General features: G+C 39.7%; 1 protein-coding gene across 3 annotated transcripts in view; it reads left to right on the forward strand.

Annotated features, from left to right (window-relative positions):
* The window catches only part of ITPR2 (inositol 1,4,5-trisphosphate receptor type 2), a 234,261-nt gene that overhangs the window by 185,143 nt on the left and 33,032 nt on the right, over window positions 1-16,086 (forward strand). For all 3 annotated transcript variants that reach the window (XM_031555252.1, XM_010715644.3, XM_019616758.2), the window contains 6 exons: window positions 1,474-1,666; window positions 4,428-4,553; window positions 7,290-7,465; window positions 8,745-8,909; window positions 11,051-11,246; window positions 13,321-13,413. In XM_031555252.1, the coding sequence (XP_031411112.1) occupies window positions 1,474-1,666; window positions 4,428-4,553; window positions 7,290-7,465; window positions 8,745-8,909; window positions 11,051-11,246; window positions 13,321-13,413 (949 nt within the window). The remainder of the gene's footprint in view (window positions 1-1,473; window positions 1,667-4,427; window positions 4,554-7,289; window positions 7,466-8,744; window positions 8,910-11,050; window positions 11,247-13,320; window positions 13,414-16,086) is intronic.

The raw sequence follows: 16,086 nt of genomic DNA on the forward strand, positions 1-16,086 counted from the left end.
CAAGTGCACCTTTTAACATATTTTAATGTTTTGGAGGCTCTTAAGTTATTTCTTAGCAAGTATCGGGTGACTAAGTTGTCTGGGTAGGCTGCAGATGTGGGCATCAAAAGAAGCGCTGTGATCTGCTTCTGTCTGACAAATGGATTCTTACAAGAGTGATTCCTAAGATCTCTTCAAACATCATGACCACTGTAACTGACAAAGCCTATTTTTCTGCCAAAGGCTCTATTCTGTGAGCCTCTGCTATCTGGCATACTTTTTAACTGTAGAGCACCATATGAAGCCTACCTATTCATTTGAGTCCCAGATCAAACTGAAGATGTGCTGTCAGGGTCTTTCACTTGCCACACAATCCCAGAGCACAACCACTGGCCTGAGAAATAATTGCTTACCTAGGATACTTCAAAGTAGCCTGTTCAGTTTTACATGATGCACTTGCCCTTGGGCAGACGAATAATTATCCTTCATTTTCAATGCACATATGCTTGAATATTTTATGCTTAAAAATGGCTTAGGATGAGTTTGATTTTTAGTACGTTCATCTAATAAGTATGAATTATAAGAGAGAAAAGAAGGCCCTGCTATGCAAGACTGTGATTGGAAAGCTGAAACTCAGCCTAGCATTGTAGCATTGCACCTAAATCAAATGGATTGTTCTTTAGATGAAAGCACTCTTTGACCTCTTAGACATTTCAGATATAGCTCCCTGATGTTGGGATATCTCATTTGTTTGATTTGAAAGTCACGTAGTCTCCTTTTTTTTTTTCTTTTCCGTAATACTGCCTCTACTGAAACATGGGTCTAGAAGTAAAAATGAGGTTTCTACCCATTTTTCCATTGACTAGTAATGCAGACTCCATGAACAGAAAAGGAAAGCAATTTGGATGACGGTGTAGTGAAATGGAGTAAAATCTAAGTCGCTCACTGCTAGCTCAGTAGACTCTGAAACACAAATAATGCAAGACCTTGTTTCTTGCCAAGTAAGCAAAGAAAAACTGACGAGCTATGGGTTCTCTCTGAGTAACAAGTTGCTTTTTTTGCATCTTCACCTTCACAACTTCTGTCATCACAGAAATAAATTCAAGGTAAAAGAAGAGTTCCATAATCCATCAGAAAGCCTCTGAACTTCTGCACTGTTTAGTAGAAGAGTTTCATTTCAATCTACTGCAAAACTGAAGCATTCTAAACTGGAATACTTTTTATGTTTGGGGGAGGTTTGAACGTAGGTTTCAGTTGAGATATATGATTTGTCACTGTATTTTCAAGCAGATTTTTGAAAATAAAAAATAATAGAAAATAGAAATGCAGTTTTGCTTTATGTTTTAGGATTCATTGACTGACTTTTTGGTAATGTCCAAATAATTTATGCATTCATTTATAAATTATAAGGAAGCTGTGAGCAAAAAGAGCTGTGACAAAATGGTTAAAAAGTCACTGATCCTGAGAAAAAATATATGTACATTTTATTTATAGATTGTTCGTCATGATAGAACAATGGAACAAATTGTCTTCCCTGTCCCAAATATTTGTGAATTTCTCACTCGGGAATCCAAAAGTCGGGTATTCAATACAACAGAGAGAGATGAACAAGGGAGCAAAGTCAATGACTTTTTCCAACAGACAGAAGATCTGTACAATGAGATGAAATGGCAAAAGAAAATTAGGAGTAAGTATTGCAGTTTTGAAAAATACCTCAATTATGTTAAAACCTCACTTTTAAGTCTTCAAATATTTTCAATTTTAGTAATACGCTTTTTGCTATTCACTCTGATATTGCAACAGGCAAAGCTTCTCAGAACTTGAGAGAGTAGATCTACAGGGTGTAGACCAGCTGAGACACTTGCATGCCACCATAAAAGAGTCATAACATGGAGTTGCTGCTAATGTAAATAATGTGTTCAAGATGCTGTTCTGGACTGCAAAAGTTAAATGGAAAAATGAATGAACAGGGTGTAGCTCCACTAAACTCAGTAGAGTGGCATCTAATTAATCGAAGACCTCTAATATATAACAAAACCACGTATAGCTGCAGATTTGAGGTTTGCAGATTCCTACAAGATCATTAAAAATATGTTAATGTCAGTCACTTAAAAACATCTCTCAGCAGAACTTCAGCTGCTTTAAATCTGCATGACTCCCATGGAGTCCGTTCCCCTTTGCCAGTTCACATCAGCCTTGCTTGACTAGGTTGCAGTATGTCCCCATCTGAGCCCATCCTGGTATGTGTACTGTGGTAGTGGGAGAGGCATATATACTTGCTTAAGTTGCAAGGGAGACCAAACCAGGTAAGATGAGTTTCTCATTTTGTTCACTGGTGGGCATTACAGCTGCTGGCCCTCACCAGGAATGGGGCAGCTGCTGCTCCTACCAGTGTCCCAGGGTTGGGGAGCTCCTGCCAGCTCTGCAACTGTCAGCTGTGCCCTTTGAATTTGGAGCAGAGAATCGAGGCTACAAACTAATTTAACATCCTTGACAGACAGAAAGGAAATGTATGTCATATATGTGTATACGTGTATATAAACACATAGGGTGTATCACTTTGTTCACTGCTAAAATGCAGATGCTGCTGGGGTGGCAGACATCAGCTGTTTAGATGCTCACAGCAGCGTTACGCAATTGATTAGGAAGGAAGTGAAGAACAGGATCTATGGTCATAGCAGCAGGGAGTTTGGATACTTGAAGCAATATGCCTTAATGCAGGATCCTTAATGTGAAAGAACAAGAGTGTTGGATACAGTTTCTTAAAATGTCAGTTCTCAAGTTGTAATTTTCAGAAGTAGTTGAAAGTTTTCTGTATGAATCCTACTGGCCCAGATCCACTTTCCTTGGTGGCACTGTGAAAAGTTGTCTGTACTGACAATCTGACCAGAGTAAAGGAGTAAAATACATGATTCTAGAATAACTCCCTAACTCTGCAGTCTGTTTGGGAATAAAATTCATCAGATTGTAGAAAAATTACTTCACTGACAATAGTGTATCTGTTTTCTCTTGCTTGAGAAATGCAAATTAAAAAAGCCCGACCTTCTACTTACATAAACCAGACCTCCCTGATGGTATAAGCAAAGAAAACTGGTTTATTTTTATTCAGAATAAAAATTCCTCAATTCCTTTCATCAGTGGAACAGCCCATAAGTCTCCATGTTGTTTTTTTGTTGTTGTTTGAAAAGATAATGTAAGTTTAGGTTTGGTTCATTGTTTAGCCAAGTGTCTGTTACCAGGCAGTCTCTATTGCTGAAATTGACAGATGCCATTTGCAATGGCTCCAAATGCTTAAATCCCAGCAGTCAACAGCACAAGGTTATCGCTTAATCACATTTAACCTAATTATTTACCTAATCACTATTAAAATCTATTTAGACTGAGACGGTCATTTTCAGCTGAAGGAGTCTACATGAAATGTTAGCTGGGTGCAGGCAAGTCAAGAATATGTTTTTCATACTTGCAAGAGTCTCTCAGTACTTGAAAATCTAATTGACATGAATACATCATCTTCCAATAGCTAAACTTATCTGACTAAGGGTTTTCTCACACTACTGCACATTTCAAATGTTCACTTAAACATATGATAGTGCAGTCTCAAATATGAGGTGTTTGCCTGGGTCTTAGTACCCTCTGATCTTGTTCCTGGCCTTTTTGCTGAATCGTTGATGTGACTCTGGACACGAAGTATTAACACTTTTTTTTCCTTCTCTATTTTGCATTTTCTAACTTGGTTAAAGGTCCTTTGGAATATAGTCTGCTTCTGTGTATTCGCACAGTACTTCACATTTGAAGGTCCTGGCTTCCTTTTAAAGCTTCAAATAATTTTAATAGCACAGAGTTGTTGCTCAGCAGGTAATCTTGGATGTCTGAGTATTGTACAGGAGATAGCTTTCATGGAACCATACTGCATTCAGACCAAATTTTATCTGCTCCTCAAAGTAGATCGAGATATGTTTAGTTTGATAGAGGTGGGGAAAGTACTGCAGTTCTGAAGCTTTGCCTGTTGCATTTTTCTTTGAATAATATCATCTGCATAACTGATCCAAATGGGTCAGCTGGATGACCTGTGCTGGGTCTCCTGGTTGCCTGTCATGCAGGATGTCTGAAATCCAGCTGTTCACTGGACTCCATATTTCCATACAGAGAGGCTACAGTTTCAGAGCCAGGACACAAGGTCCAGTTGTAAAATCTCAGCTGAGGCAAAACTTTCATATATATTGAACTGTATTGGAGATTTTGGATGAAAAGTCCTGCTTGAAACAATATTTTATGACTAGCCTATGTTTACTATGTCTCTTTTAGCTAATTTTAAAGTTCTGCATGTTTGTTTTGTTTACCTCAGTTTTCTTCATTAATCTGTATTGTTTAACTCCCTCGAGACCATTACTGACTGGGCTGATGCCTACTTTCTTTCCATTCATTGCTTTTTTTTCTCCCCCTTCTAGATAATCCACTCCTATTTTGGTTCTCACGACACATCTCTCTGTGGGGAAGCATTTCCTTCAACCTTGCTGTATTCATCAACTTAGCAGTTGCTCTGTTCTATCCCTTCGGAGATGATGGAGATGAAGGCAAGTGGAATTTGGTTTTATTTTTCCTTTTGATTTTAGTTGCTTTTATTCTAAGGTAACATGGTTATGTAAAACTGCATCTTCAGGTGTGCTTGTTTCTGCAGAAGCCGTGTAGTGTCTCCTAGAAAGGAACCAGATGTTGTCTGAGACGCTGATCTTCAGTGTGTCATGTCCTATGTGACATGAAACAAAACAGACAGAACACAGGAGCTGATCTGAAGATCGTGAAGATCTTTTCTTTTTTGCTTAATTATTGTCAGATTGCAGTGTACTAATGCACGCATTCAGTTATAGCTTCTGAGCTGAGGAAGGGTACCTGGCAGCAGAGGGACTGAGATTCCATAAAACTAACCAGTTTGAGTGATTTGCAATGTTAAAACGTGTGGAATATGATGATATGAAAACTAGCTCATTGACATCTGATGATTTTATTGGAATAAAAGAGCCACTGATGCAGACGACAAAAACATTATATAAAAATATGCTTAAAAGGTGTGATTCTGTCTCTGCTTCATCACATGTCACAGAAATGCAGCAAATAATAAATTTCATTAAATAAATGCAGCAGAGTAGCAGGTGGCCTCTTTGAATCCCAAACAAGCTTAATTGGGATAAAGGAGACTAGTAATGGGAGTAGATCCATTCACCTCTGGGTCTTTGATTCATGTCCATTCTAGCCAGTAATGTGACTCGAAGTCACTTCTGTCTGATGGCATGTAAACTGCACTACTGGAAACAGGCCAGCTTCTAGTAGATGCATGTGTTTTTCAAAAATACCAGAATTGGCACCATCCAACATTCCTGTTGGCTGGCTAAACAGAAAGCAGCAGATTAAAGCATATTGGCATGGAGACCACATTGCACTTTCACCTTGCAGGGTGGGCTCTGCAGGTCACAGCACAGGGAGCTCCACAGCCTTGTGTCTGCAGGGTTCAGCTGTGGAAATGGGAAGCATTTGTACGCAGTGCTTTCCTGCCTGTAAGCAGAAGAGTCACTCAGAGTGCACACATGCCAGAGTGCAAGAGAAGAAATGAAGTGTTAAAAATAAACCTTTTAAGCTACTGAATTTTTAGCTAATTTATACTCAAGGAAATCCTCTGGTCTGCAGTCAATAGGCATTAATACTTGGAACTGCAGATTTATATGGTATTAGTTAAAGTGGCCCCAGTAATCCAGTGATTTCAGCAACAGTGCATTTCAGGATTCCAATTCCTAGTCCTTGCAGCAGTAGAAGAGATTTCTGAACAATAAACAATAGGTGTGGCCCAATGGGATAAGCACGGTCACGAGGCAGACTCCTTACTTCCAGTCGCCACCAAAAACTGATCTGGGAGCTGGAGTTTGTCTCACATTTTCCCCCTTCCCCTTGTGCAAATCCATACTCACGTGTCCGAGGTGCTTGGGCTGATCTAATCATCTCAGGAATGCTGCTGCCTTCTGATGGATTTCTGCACTTCTTACATCATACGGCATAAGCGAAATTGCACTCCAGATGAGGATTCTTTGCCCTGAGCATATCTGCATGTGTTACATGACACAAAATCATTTGACCTGCAGTAGGGAAGAAGGAAAAATTTATTAAAGAAACACCGAGTGCTTCGCTCTTATTTTTCAGCTCCACTTTGAAGCTATTTTTTAGGATCCATTAAAAATTTCCAGATCTCATTGGCAAAGAAACTATCAAGCAGAGCTGCCCTTGAATCTCTTGCCAAGGGATATAAACACTCCTGAACTTTGGAAAAGTTTGGATGCCATCTGAATTTCGAGGACAAGGCCTCACCTTACTGTTTTCACTGATGCTGCTTAGCTGTGTATCTGCTGCCAAAGAGATACCATTATTCCTATTGTGATCCTTACTAAATTCTCTATTCCGTTCTCCCCTGCCACTGAGCTCTCAGTTAATCAGTAGAAGTCAGCGTATGAGTGTGACAGCACCGCGAGATCTGAATGTGCTTTTTGCATCAAAGCGACATGGTGTGTTCCCAGGGCCTTAAGCAGAGGAGAAAGGGAAACCACGGGCTTCTCTCAAGTCTCATGGACAGTCTGGGAGCCATCACCTTGCCCAGCCTGACTCTGAAAGCTTACGTGCCTGTAGGAGCTTAGCAAGAGCAGGGACCTGCCGCCCGCTGGGAGAAAGGCGCAGTGGTTCGGCAGCTCCTGGCAGTGCAGATGCTGCTACTTCTGCCCAAGTCCTCATGGCCACCCCCCACTGTGGCAAGTGGCTGATTTTTGAGCAGAGGCAGAGCTGCCTCCTGCTGAATGCCCGCAGCCCTTGAGCAGCAAGCTGCTTCTCTAAAAGCAGGGCGCTTCTGTGCCCTTTGGGTTGGGAACGAGATGCTGTGGCTGGTGCTACTGCTGTGCCACCCCAAGGACCGGCTATTTCTGCAGCTGAACAATCACCGAGTTAGACCGAAGGATTCCTAATGATCCTTGCAAGAGGGAGATAATTAGTAGCCTGCTCCAGGAACAGGGTAAACTATTTCATCTCTGAGCACTGTGCAGATTTTAATGGAAATTTCATTAGCTGCTCTTATTATATTACCTGTGCAAATCAACAATACTATGATAATAATAGTTCTTACTGCAGTTAGGGTAAGTCGTGGTCAGCAGTGATGCATGAGTCACACTTTGTCTTAGCTCTATGGGCCAAGGAATTGATCTTCTGGATCTGTTTTGTGGTGAAAAACTGAGTCTCCAAAGATGTGTTTCTCAACTCTCTCATTCTCCTCCATACAGGCACACTTTCTCCGTTGATTTCGGTCCTCCTCTGGATAGCTGTGGCACTTTGTACAGCAATGCTGTTTTTCATCTCCAAGCCTGTTGGCATTCGACCCTTTCTGGTGTCTGTTATTCTCAGGTCTATATATACAATAGGGCTCGGTCCTACCTTGATACTTCTTGGTGCTGCTAATGTAAGTACTCAAGCAAGCACAATTTTCCCTTCCACCAAAGGCAGAGATATTAAGGGTCTTAATTAGAACTGTGCAAAGAACTTTTTCAGGCTCACTGGTTAACACAAAGAAAAAAAATAATTTCCAGTCATCTCGAAACAGTGATGTCAGCAAGCAGAAAAGCTGAGAAAAAAAGATTTGGTTTTGTTCACATGCAAATATTTTAAAAATAAAAACAATATGAAATTTCAAAGAAATATTGCTGAATGAAAGGAACCAAATTTACAGTTCCTTGTGTTAAAAGAAAAATTTTCTCTACAAATATGCTCAGCAGAATTGACACAAATTTGTCAGGTGTTTCTGTGAGCCTAAATCTATATTTTTGAAAAAAGTTTTCAAAATTAAAAATTCTCTCAGCCCTTTCCTAGATCTCTTAATTTATTCATGGCTATGTTTGCATGTTTACTGAGCTTTGTAGGATAGGCAGTCACGCTCATAAGTCATCATTTTAGATTTCTGCCTGACTGTTGCAGCCCTAATTCAGCTTAGCACCAGGCAGCAAAGTATTAGGTTATTTGATTCTGCAAAAATTTTGCGTGCTCAAAAATGCCCAGGCATGTAGTCCGAGGTAAAGACGAGCAAGCAGTGCTTGGCCATGTCAAATTTGTGAAAGAAGAAACATGTTGAGTCCTTATTGCTAGTCCTGGATTACCAAACGCCCCTTTCTTATGTACTTCTGCAATACTTCTCACATGCAGGCAGAGCTCAGAGCAATGGCAAATCTGTTGCTGGTATTTAAAAACCATTCTTCAGAAATGACACCGGTACATTTAAAAGGGATCTTATTCTGAAAAAAATGTGATCTGAGCAAATGGGAGATTTTCCCACCTCTACACAAGCTGTTGTGTTACTATTGTTCTCTTAGCAATTGCATTTATAGCTGCTCCTGCATGGGCTCAGATCTGAACTCATTGTTAGGAATTGGTAGGAATTGGTAGGAATTCACTCCCCAGTTGTTGTTTAATGCCTTACGATGTTAATCCCACCATGCCTTCTCATGAATGTTGTAGAGATCTCAGTGCAGTGGTGAAGGGGTGATACACTTCCAGTTACTCTGATGGACTCACACCCAGTGTGTCTTGGAGTTAGATTTGTTTCATTTGAACTTCAGCCATCTAGAAGTTGAGTGTTTGTTCAAAGTAGCCTATCCAGAATTTTTCATTCTACAGCAATGCAAGCAATAAATAACAGCATTTTTTTTTCTGACGGAATAAACCTAGCCTTTCTTTACCTCCCACAGCTTTGCAACAAAATAGTGTTTCTGGTGAGCTTTGTTGGAAACCGGGGAACTTTTACTCGTGGCTACAGAGCGGTCGTCATGGACATGGCTTTTCTCTATCACGTGGCATATGTCCTGGTCTGCATGCTGGGCCTCTGTGTGCACGAATTCTTCTACAGTTTCCTGGTAAGTGTGTGCTTCTGTGGAGGGGAAAACTTTGCAAAAATAGAAAATACCGTTGCACGTATGCAGCTGTCTTCAATTTCTTCCTGACAATCAAGCCAAATCATGTGTATTTTTAGCATGCCATTGTGTTGCTGCCCTGTAGGAGCTGCTGTTTTCATTAGAACCTGCTTCTGTTGGGAGTTACTTTATCTGTTTTAGAGGTGACAGTTTTCTGTTTCTTTTCATGAAATTATCATGCAGCCCACTCCTTTCTTCTATTCTTCCCCAGCATGCCTTTATCCAGCGTATGTTATTCGTGTATCTTGTGTCAGTTGGGTCTTCAGGCTGTGATCTGCCTGGCCAGGAATTGGCCACTGCTATTATGCCAACTATTCCATCCCTCTGTACATGTTGCAATAAAAAAACTACTTGGGGAATAGGGATGGCATGCCTCTGGAAAGATTCATCACATTAAATGTATGCCACTTCAATTTTCTTTTGTTGCCATTACCCAGATAGAATGCCTTTTTATAATATGATACAGGTGCAGTGAAAATGAATCATACAAAATTATGCTAAACTCAGCTAACTGCTCCCTTCATGCTGAGTGGTAGTAAAAGGGGTTTCTTGTTTTCTAATCCTTTTGCTCCATACTAAAACATGAAACTTTTAGGGAGACAGAACAAATTGTGGTCATTTATATGTATTCACTATCCTGCCGTTGTATTTTTCTCAGCTTCCTAAATAGGGGTAATATCACAGAGGTGTGCTAAGCACTCCAGAATTTAGGGGTTCAAACCTTACTCTCTCTTACTGAAGTCACTTTCCAGGTCAATATCTTGACAGTAAAATCAGCTTCAGGATTGGACAGACTTCAAAATAGTCAAGATTTTGAGGCTTTAGCTGCAGGGCCCTTTTCAAGTGGATGGATGCATCTTCCCTGCTAATTAATGCCCTCCTTCAAAAATGCACAGCAAATCATATTACTCCTTCAGTGAGTAGGGGATTCTCTATTGTAAAATACTGATGTGCCATGTAGTTGAGGAAACATTTTATATACTTACTTTTTACAGTGATGGCTGTGAACAAATGTTTGTGATTCGTGGATGTTATAATTATCCATTCCCAAGTTACTTACAGGTGTTCACTTTGTGGTGGAAGTATTCCAAACTCTGGTATTTGTTCCTCATTTTAAGCTTTGTCTTGTATGGAATGAATGATAACTGTCTTTCCTCTTTCTTCCTTTATTATTTATCCTTTCACAAGGCTGTGGATTTCAGGTCTTGTGAATTGTGACTAATACCTTGTCCTGTGGACCATTTTGATCAATCACAGTCTGTCACTTAATATCTATAATCAGTGTGATTTGAAGTGGAAATACAGATAAAATCCAAAGCACTATAACAAATCAATAGAATTGTAAGAAAGAAAAAAGCTGTAGATTCTTGAAAAGCACTTATCACATTTAATTGCTATTTTTAGGCCTTTGACATTTAAAGAGATATTACCTTCATGTATACTTTTCTTTAAATACCAGGAAAGCACACAGTGCAGGGTAAATGAGAATGGAAGTTTGGGCTTTTGTGCAAATAGTGCAATGAATTTAAGTTTGTCCTAAAAAGAGATGGCCCAAATCCTTGCACATGTGAGTCATTTTTAAATGATCCCACGAGCTCAAAGAAACAGCTTACAGACGTAATTACTTGCTTGCACAAGTAAGTTTTTCAGATGCAACCCATGCGTCTTCATCAGATGGGACATAACAAGAAAAATAAATTTGTGGATGTAGATCTGTAGTATGGATACATTGTCTTTGAATTTTAATCTAGCCTGGTTTTGAGTATGAGTAAACAGTGAATCTTGTTGGTAACAACTACCTGAGTCTGAATCAGGCTCCTATGTAAAACATATGTTTTAGCTTTCGATTTTGCTATAATCTATTTTAAAATTTCAAGTTCTGTGCTTGATTGTCCCCTCCTGTATATGCAACCCCAGCACCCATTGAAATCAGTGTGAATTGTATGTTTATGAAGTTAGGACTTCAGAACGTGGATAGATGCATGTTTCAGTAGTTCAAATTGTGTTCCTATGTAGGATCTGCATGTACACTGTATGTAGCCTCATTTGTATTCATTTTTTCCTCTACATTATTGTATTTCCAGCTGTTTGATCTAGTATACAGAGAGGAGACTTTGCTAAACGTGATAAAAAGTGTTACCCGGAATGGTCGTTCCATCATCCTCACTGCAGTGCTAGCACTCATCCTGGTTTATCTCTTCTCCATCATTGGGTTCCTCTTCCTGAAGGACGACTTCATCATGGAGGTCGACAGGTTGAAAATCAGGACTCCTGTTGCAGGTATTGCTTTTCTTATTAAAATTTGCTTCCAAAGTACACCTTTCTGTCTGTCTGACTGAATCTTTACTCAAAGGAAATTTTAACGATGTGTTTGTACCTTGTGGAAGCCAATCTAACTCCTTATACCTTAGGACTAAATTAAGACTCTAGGTAAAATTTCGTGCTTAGTTGTTTTTGAGCCTTTCCTGTTGAAATACTAAAATCTAACACTCACAGTTTCTTTTCTAAGTTCTGCTAACATTAAAAAGATATACATCTACATTTCATAAGTATTATGAAGAGCAACTCCAAGTGGATTCTGATGGTTCTCATTCCACCTCAAAAGCAGTGCTTATTATTTTCTCTGTGCTGCATGAGGCATGTAATCTTAGCATGTTCAGTAAGTCTATTCACCTGATCACTATTCAAGCTTCATCCAGCAGAAATTTATTACAAAATCTATGTTTCTGCTGATAGGAGATTTCCTGAGAGCATCTTGTAAATTCAGCATATATTTTAGAAAATACACACTTAGTGTATAATCTTGGTTTCAGTAAAATAATCAGAAGGTTTTTAGCCAGTTTTTAAAATGGCAGGATTTCAACTTCTTGGAATGAGAGATTTTACCAAAATGGACAGAAAATTGCAAGCTCTATTTGCTAGAAAAAAAGCTAGGTCGGGTATGCTGAGATTTATGTACTTGCTACCAACCAGCCTTCTGGGAGCAGGGGCAGAGAAGTAACTGTCTGCATAGAAATACCTGAGAATAACTTTTGGTTAAATTCTAGAGGAATCTATTTCCCAGTGCTGAGCGCTCCGGATATGTATGCAAGCACAGAGCAACCAGTAGGAGCCAGCTCAGATTGTGTGCACTCCTTTTTTGCCAGCCTTCTCCTAACTCATACTTCAGGACCTGCCGCACAAAATTAGGCAAAGCTCATTCATGACTTATGGGCCTAAGGGAGTATGATGGACTCATATATCTAATTGATACCATGTAAGAAAAGGAACTTGACAAATTTCTTTAACAGACCTGGCTTTATGTCACTGATCATCTTCAAAGGGCTAAGATGACTTATATTTGATTTACCATTCATTTGGAGTCAGAACTTATCATCTGAAGATTCGTTTAGAAAAATAATTGTAGCTACCCTAGAAGAAAGGAGGCTAGGTTACATGGAACACTGGTCTCATCCAGAGCAGTAGTTACTGTGTGATTATGTTTCTTCAGTTGAGTTCTTAAGAAGGTTTTAGTGGTATGTGTGTGTGTTTCTGGCTTAATGCATTGCCATTTCTGATCAAAAACAGATCAAGCAAATATGCTGATGGTATACTTATAGAACATCTTGCATCCCAAGAAAAGTGCTTTAAATTTTTTCTTTAAAAAGTAACACAAAGACAGAGTCAGAGTGGATGTGTTTTCTGTGTTACAGAAATTTTCTTAGGTTTCTACTTTGGTTGCATCATTTTGCCTTCATTTTTTCTCTGTAAACCTTTTTGTACCTCTGATTTGAAATGCAGAAAATTGTTGAAGATGCACAAGATAAAATTGGTTTGATAAAATCAAGTGGATGTACACATTTACCTACTTTGGGAATGTTAAATTAGTGTTTTACTCAAACCCATACATATTTACAAATGAGTACCAAAGTGTGTTATAATCCTTGAAAACTCTTAAATATTCTACGTTCAGGATAACTGAACATCAGCTTGGTGTCCTTCTTGTCAGCTTTTGTGAATAATTTATCCAATGGTTTTAAAACTGACATTATTTTTATATCTGACAGTTGTTCCTTGCTTTGAATATATTTTGTTTCAACCAGAAGAAGCATCATTTGATGTAGATTCATTAATTTCAGGAGATGAAATAGGAATAGCTGTGATACACAGTAAATATAAAACTGTTTTTGTTCCTTGTGATTGCTTTGAGCTGTTGATGCAGAATGCTTGAGGAAGGAGGAACTGGTGGTATAATTTGTTCTGCTTTTTCTTCTCAACTTTTCAAATTGGTGACTTGCTTCCAGAAAAATATTGATTGAAGTCTTTTTATCAGTGCAGTATCTGTCTTTTTATCAATATTCTGCTATTTCCTTAGGTATTGGTGAAGTCCCCACTACAACCCTCACATCAATGATGGGAGCCTGTGCAAAAGAGAATTGTTCCAAAAGCATTCCTATTATTAACTCAGGTTAGTACAAAAGTTTCCCAAAATTGATGATCAATTGGAACTGAGGGATTTGTGTGTTATTATTACAGAGACTGTGTGTGAAAAGTGATTATCGTTGTAAGTCAGAAGCACTCAACTTCTGGAATGCTTGGAGTTTAGCTGACAACTTGCCTGTAATTGAAGTGCTTTTCCCACACCTGATTACAATTGCAACAACATGAGTTTTGTTATTAAAATAGCATGCTGAATCGTTATGCTTCAACAGACAGGTCTTTTTTTTTAATCTGGCTTTGCTGAGAGAAAAAGCTTGCTGCTTACTTGCAGCATTCTCACCTGCACGGAGTGAGCCACAATTAGATCCATTTAGGGCTGCTTGAGTTTGTTTTAATGATGTAGCATTTAACAGTAAGCTTTTGTTTCTACTTTTCCCATGTGTCTAGGCTGAGGTTGTAGTGTAGGCAGAAAACCTAAGAGCTCAGATCCCGGACCAGCTATGCCTTAATGAGTTACTGTGGCTCAGTTAAGCATGGGTAGCAGTCCATCTGTGTGTTCTCAGCTTGTGGAAAATGCAAGGAAACGAAGCTGTTACAAGCCTTGCTTGTGATAGGCAAGTTTTGTTTCTTTATGTTTGTGGCAAGTGAAATGCTTAATTGCTGTAGTTCAGCGGGTGAGTCGGTCTAGTTTTACTTTAATACCTGCATTATGAAGCTGATCTGTATACAGAAGGACCCTGTCAGCTGTATGTTCTGTTAAAAAAGGTCTGTACACTGTGTCCTACTGGGATCAAGTCAATTACCAGACATTGGGAGGGGAAGGAATTTTTTATGGATCAAGCTGACAGCGTTCCCTGTCCTCTTTTATTGTTTGAGGCTACAGAATCACTCAGGACCTCTTAACATTGGTGCTAGTCTGTCTCCCCTACTCTCTTCTCCTGAGACAGAATTGTTGTGGCATTTCGTCTTGCACTGCAATTGTTGCATTTGTTTTAGTGTGAGTGTGGCCTTTGCAGTGTGAGCAGTGGATGGTCTGTATGGGTGAATAGCCTTTTGACTTGCCTGTGATGCACTGAGTGAAAAGGAATTGTCTTGGGCCAATGTTTTGAATCATAGAATGAAACACAGAATGGCCTGAGTTGAAAAGGACCATAATGATCATCTAGTTTCAACCTCCCTACCCTGGGAAGGGTCACCAACCATCAGACCAGGCTGCCCAGAGCCACATCCAGCCTGGCCTTGAGTGCTTCCAGGGATGGGGCATCCACAGCCTCTTGGGCAACCTGTTCCAGCTCGTCACCACCTTCTGAGTGAAAAGTTTTGGTTGTTGCTGAGTGGTAGTTGAGCGCTTGGGGCCAGGCTAGGCCACTTTGTGGGGAAGAACTGCTGCCATGATGGCACAGCAATGGAGCGGGCCACATTATAAGCTGTCCCAGGCTGCATGTGGCCCATGAATTGGACGTACCTGGTCTACAGGCTTTAACCATTTCCTGCTGCACTTGGCTGCGGTTGCCAGGGACTGAAGCTGAGGACTTGAGCGCTCCCTTCCTATCCTGTGTTCCAGTGTATCCAGTATAACAATTTCACATGCTTCCTTCTCCCTGTACTAATTTTGAACTTTTTGTTTATTTATTTATTCATGAGGATGAAGGGTGTGAGGGACAGGGCTATAAAAGCAGGCTTTTTCTCCCCAGCAAGTTTGTAAACAAGTGCATAAATAGGCTTCATAAACAAAATGGGAAGCTGTCTGACTAGATTGAGAAAATAGCCTAAGAGCTATTGCCAAAGCTGCTACATTCAAAAAAATAATCAGTCAAAAGTGATGCAGTTTAGCTTTTGCCAAGTTCTTTAAATGATAGAAATCTCACATTTCTTATTCTTTGACTACTGTTTCTTTAAAAATTAAACAATAATGGAAGAGGGCTATATGAAACATGTAAGTACTCTCTCACTTAATCTTGGACTACTTCTATTCATCCAGTAATATTAAAGAAACAACATTCAGGAAGAACCATTTTGCTCATTTTGGCCAATGAATAAACTCAGAAGTTACTGAGAATCTACCTTCTGTCCTCAGCTGGGACAGTTCTGCCTTCTGGCAAAAATGTGAGTGCAGTAGAATGCAAAGGCAAGTCAGCGTGGGAGTTGGCAGGATTCATGCTGTAGCAGCATAAAGAAATTCGCTGCTGTCCGTGGGATACATAAAGTGTTTTCAGTGACATCTCAGGTCCACAGTGGAAATGTAGATACGTTGCTTTTTAAATCATACCACAGCAAGTCATTTGTTCTGATGAAGTTGTGCCTCTACCTTGAGTTTCATCAGCTGAGCCTGAGCTCAGTCATTGCTTATTTTAGCGATGGAGTTAACTGAGAGGCAGTCTGCTCTGCTCAGGAACATCCCCTCTCTATACCCTGCTTCCTCCCTACTGCATTGAGCTGTCAGGCTAAAAATATTTTGTCTCATTCTGCTATGGAGTCTCCCACTCTTTACTCCAAAGGATACTCCCTTTGGAGTATCACTTAAGTCTTTACCTGGTGAAGTGCTTAATCCTCTTAAAGGATCTTTACATTCCCTTATGTTGGCTTGGCCTTATGCACTTTGTGCTCTTTATTCCACAAAGGCCAATGCTGGAAAAATGCAGACACCTTTTTTTAAAGGGAGACATCTTCACTCATTCTACTCACAGTCCTGGTACCACTT

The sequence above is a fragment of the Meleagris gallopavo genome, chromosome 1, assembly GCF_000146605.3.
Source record: "Meleagris gallopavo isolate NT-WF06-2002-E0010 breed Aviagen turkey brand Nicholas breeding stock chromosome 1, Turkey_5.1, whole genome shotgun sequence".
NCBI lineage: Eukaryota > Metazoa > Chordata > Aves > Galliformes > Phasianidae > Meleagris > Meleagris gallopavo.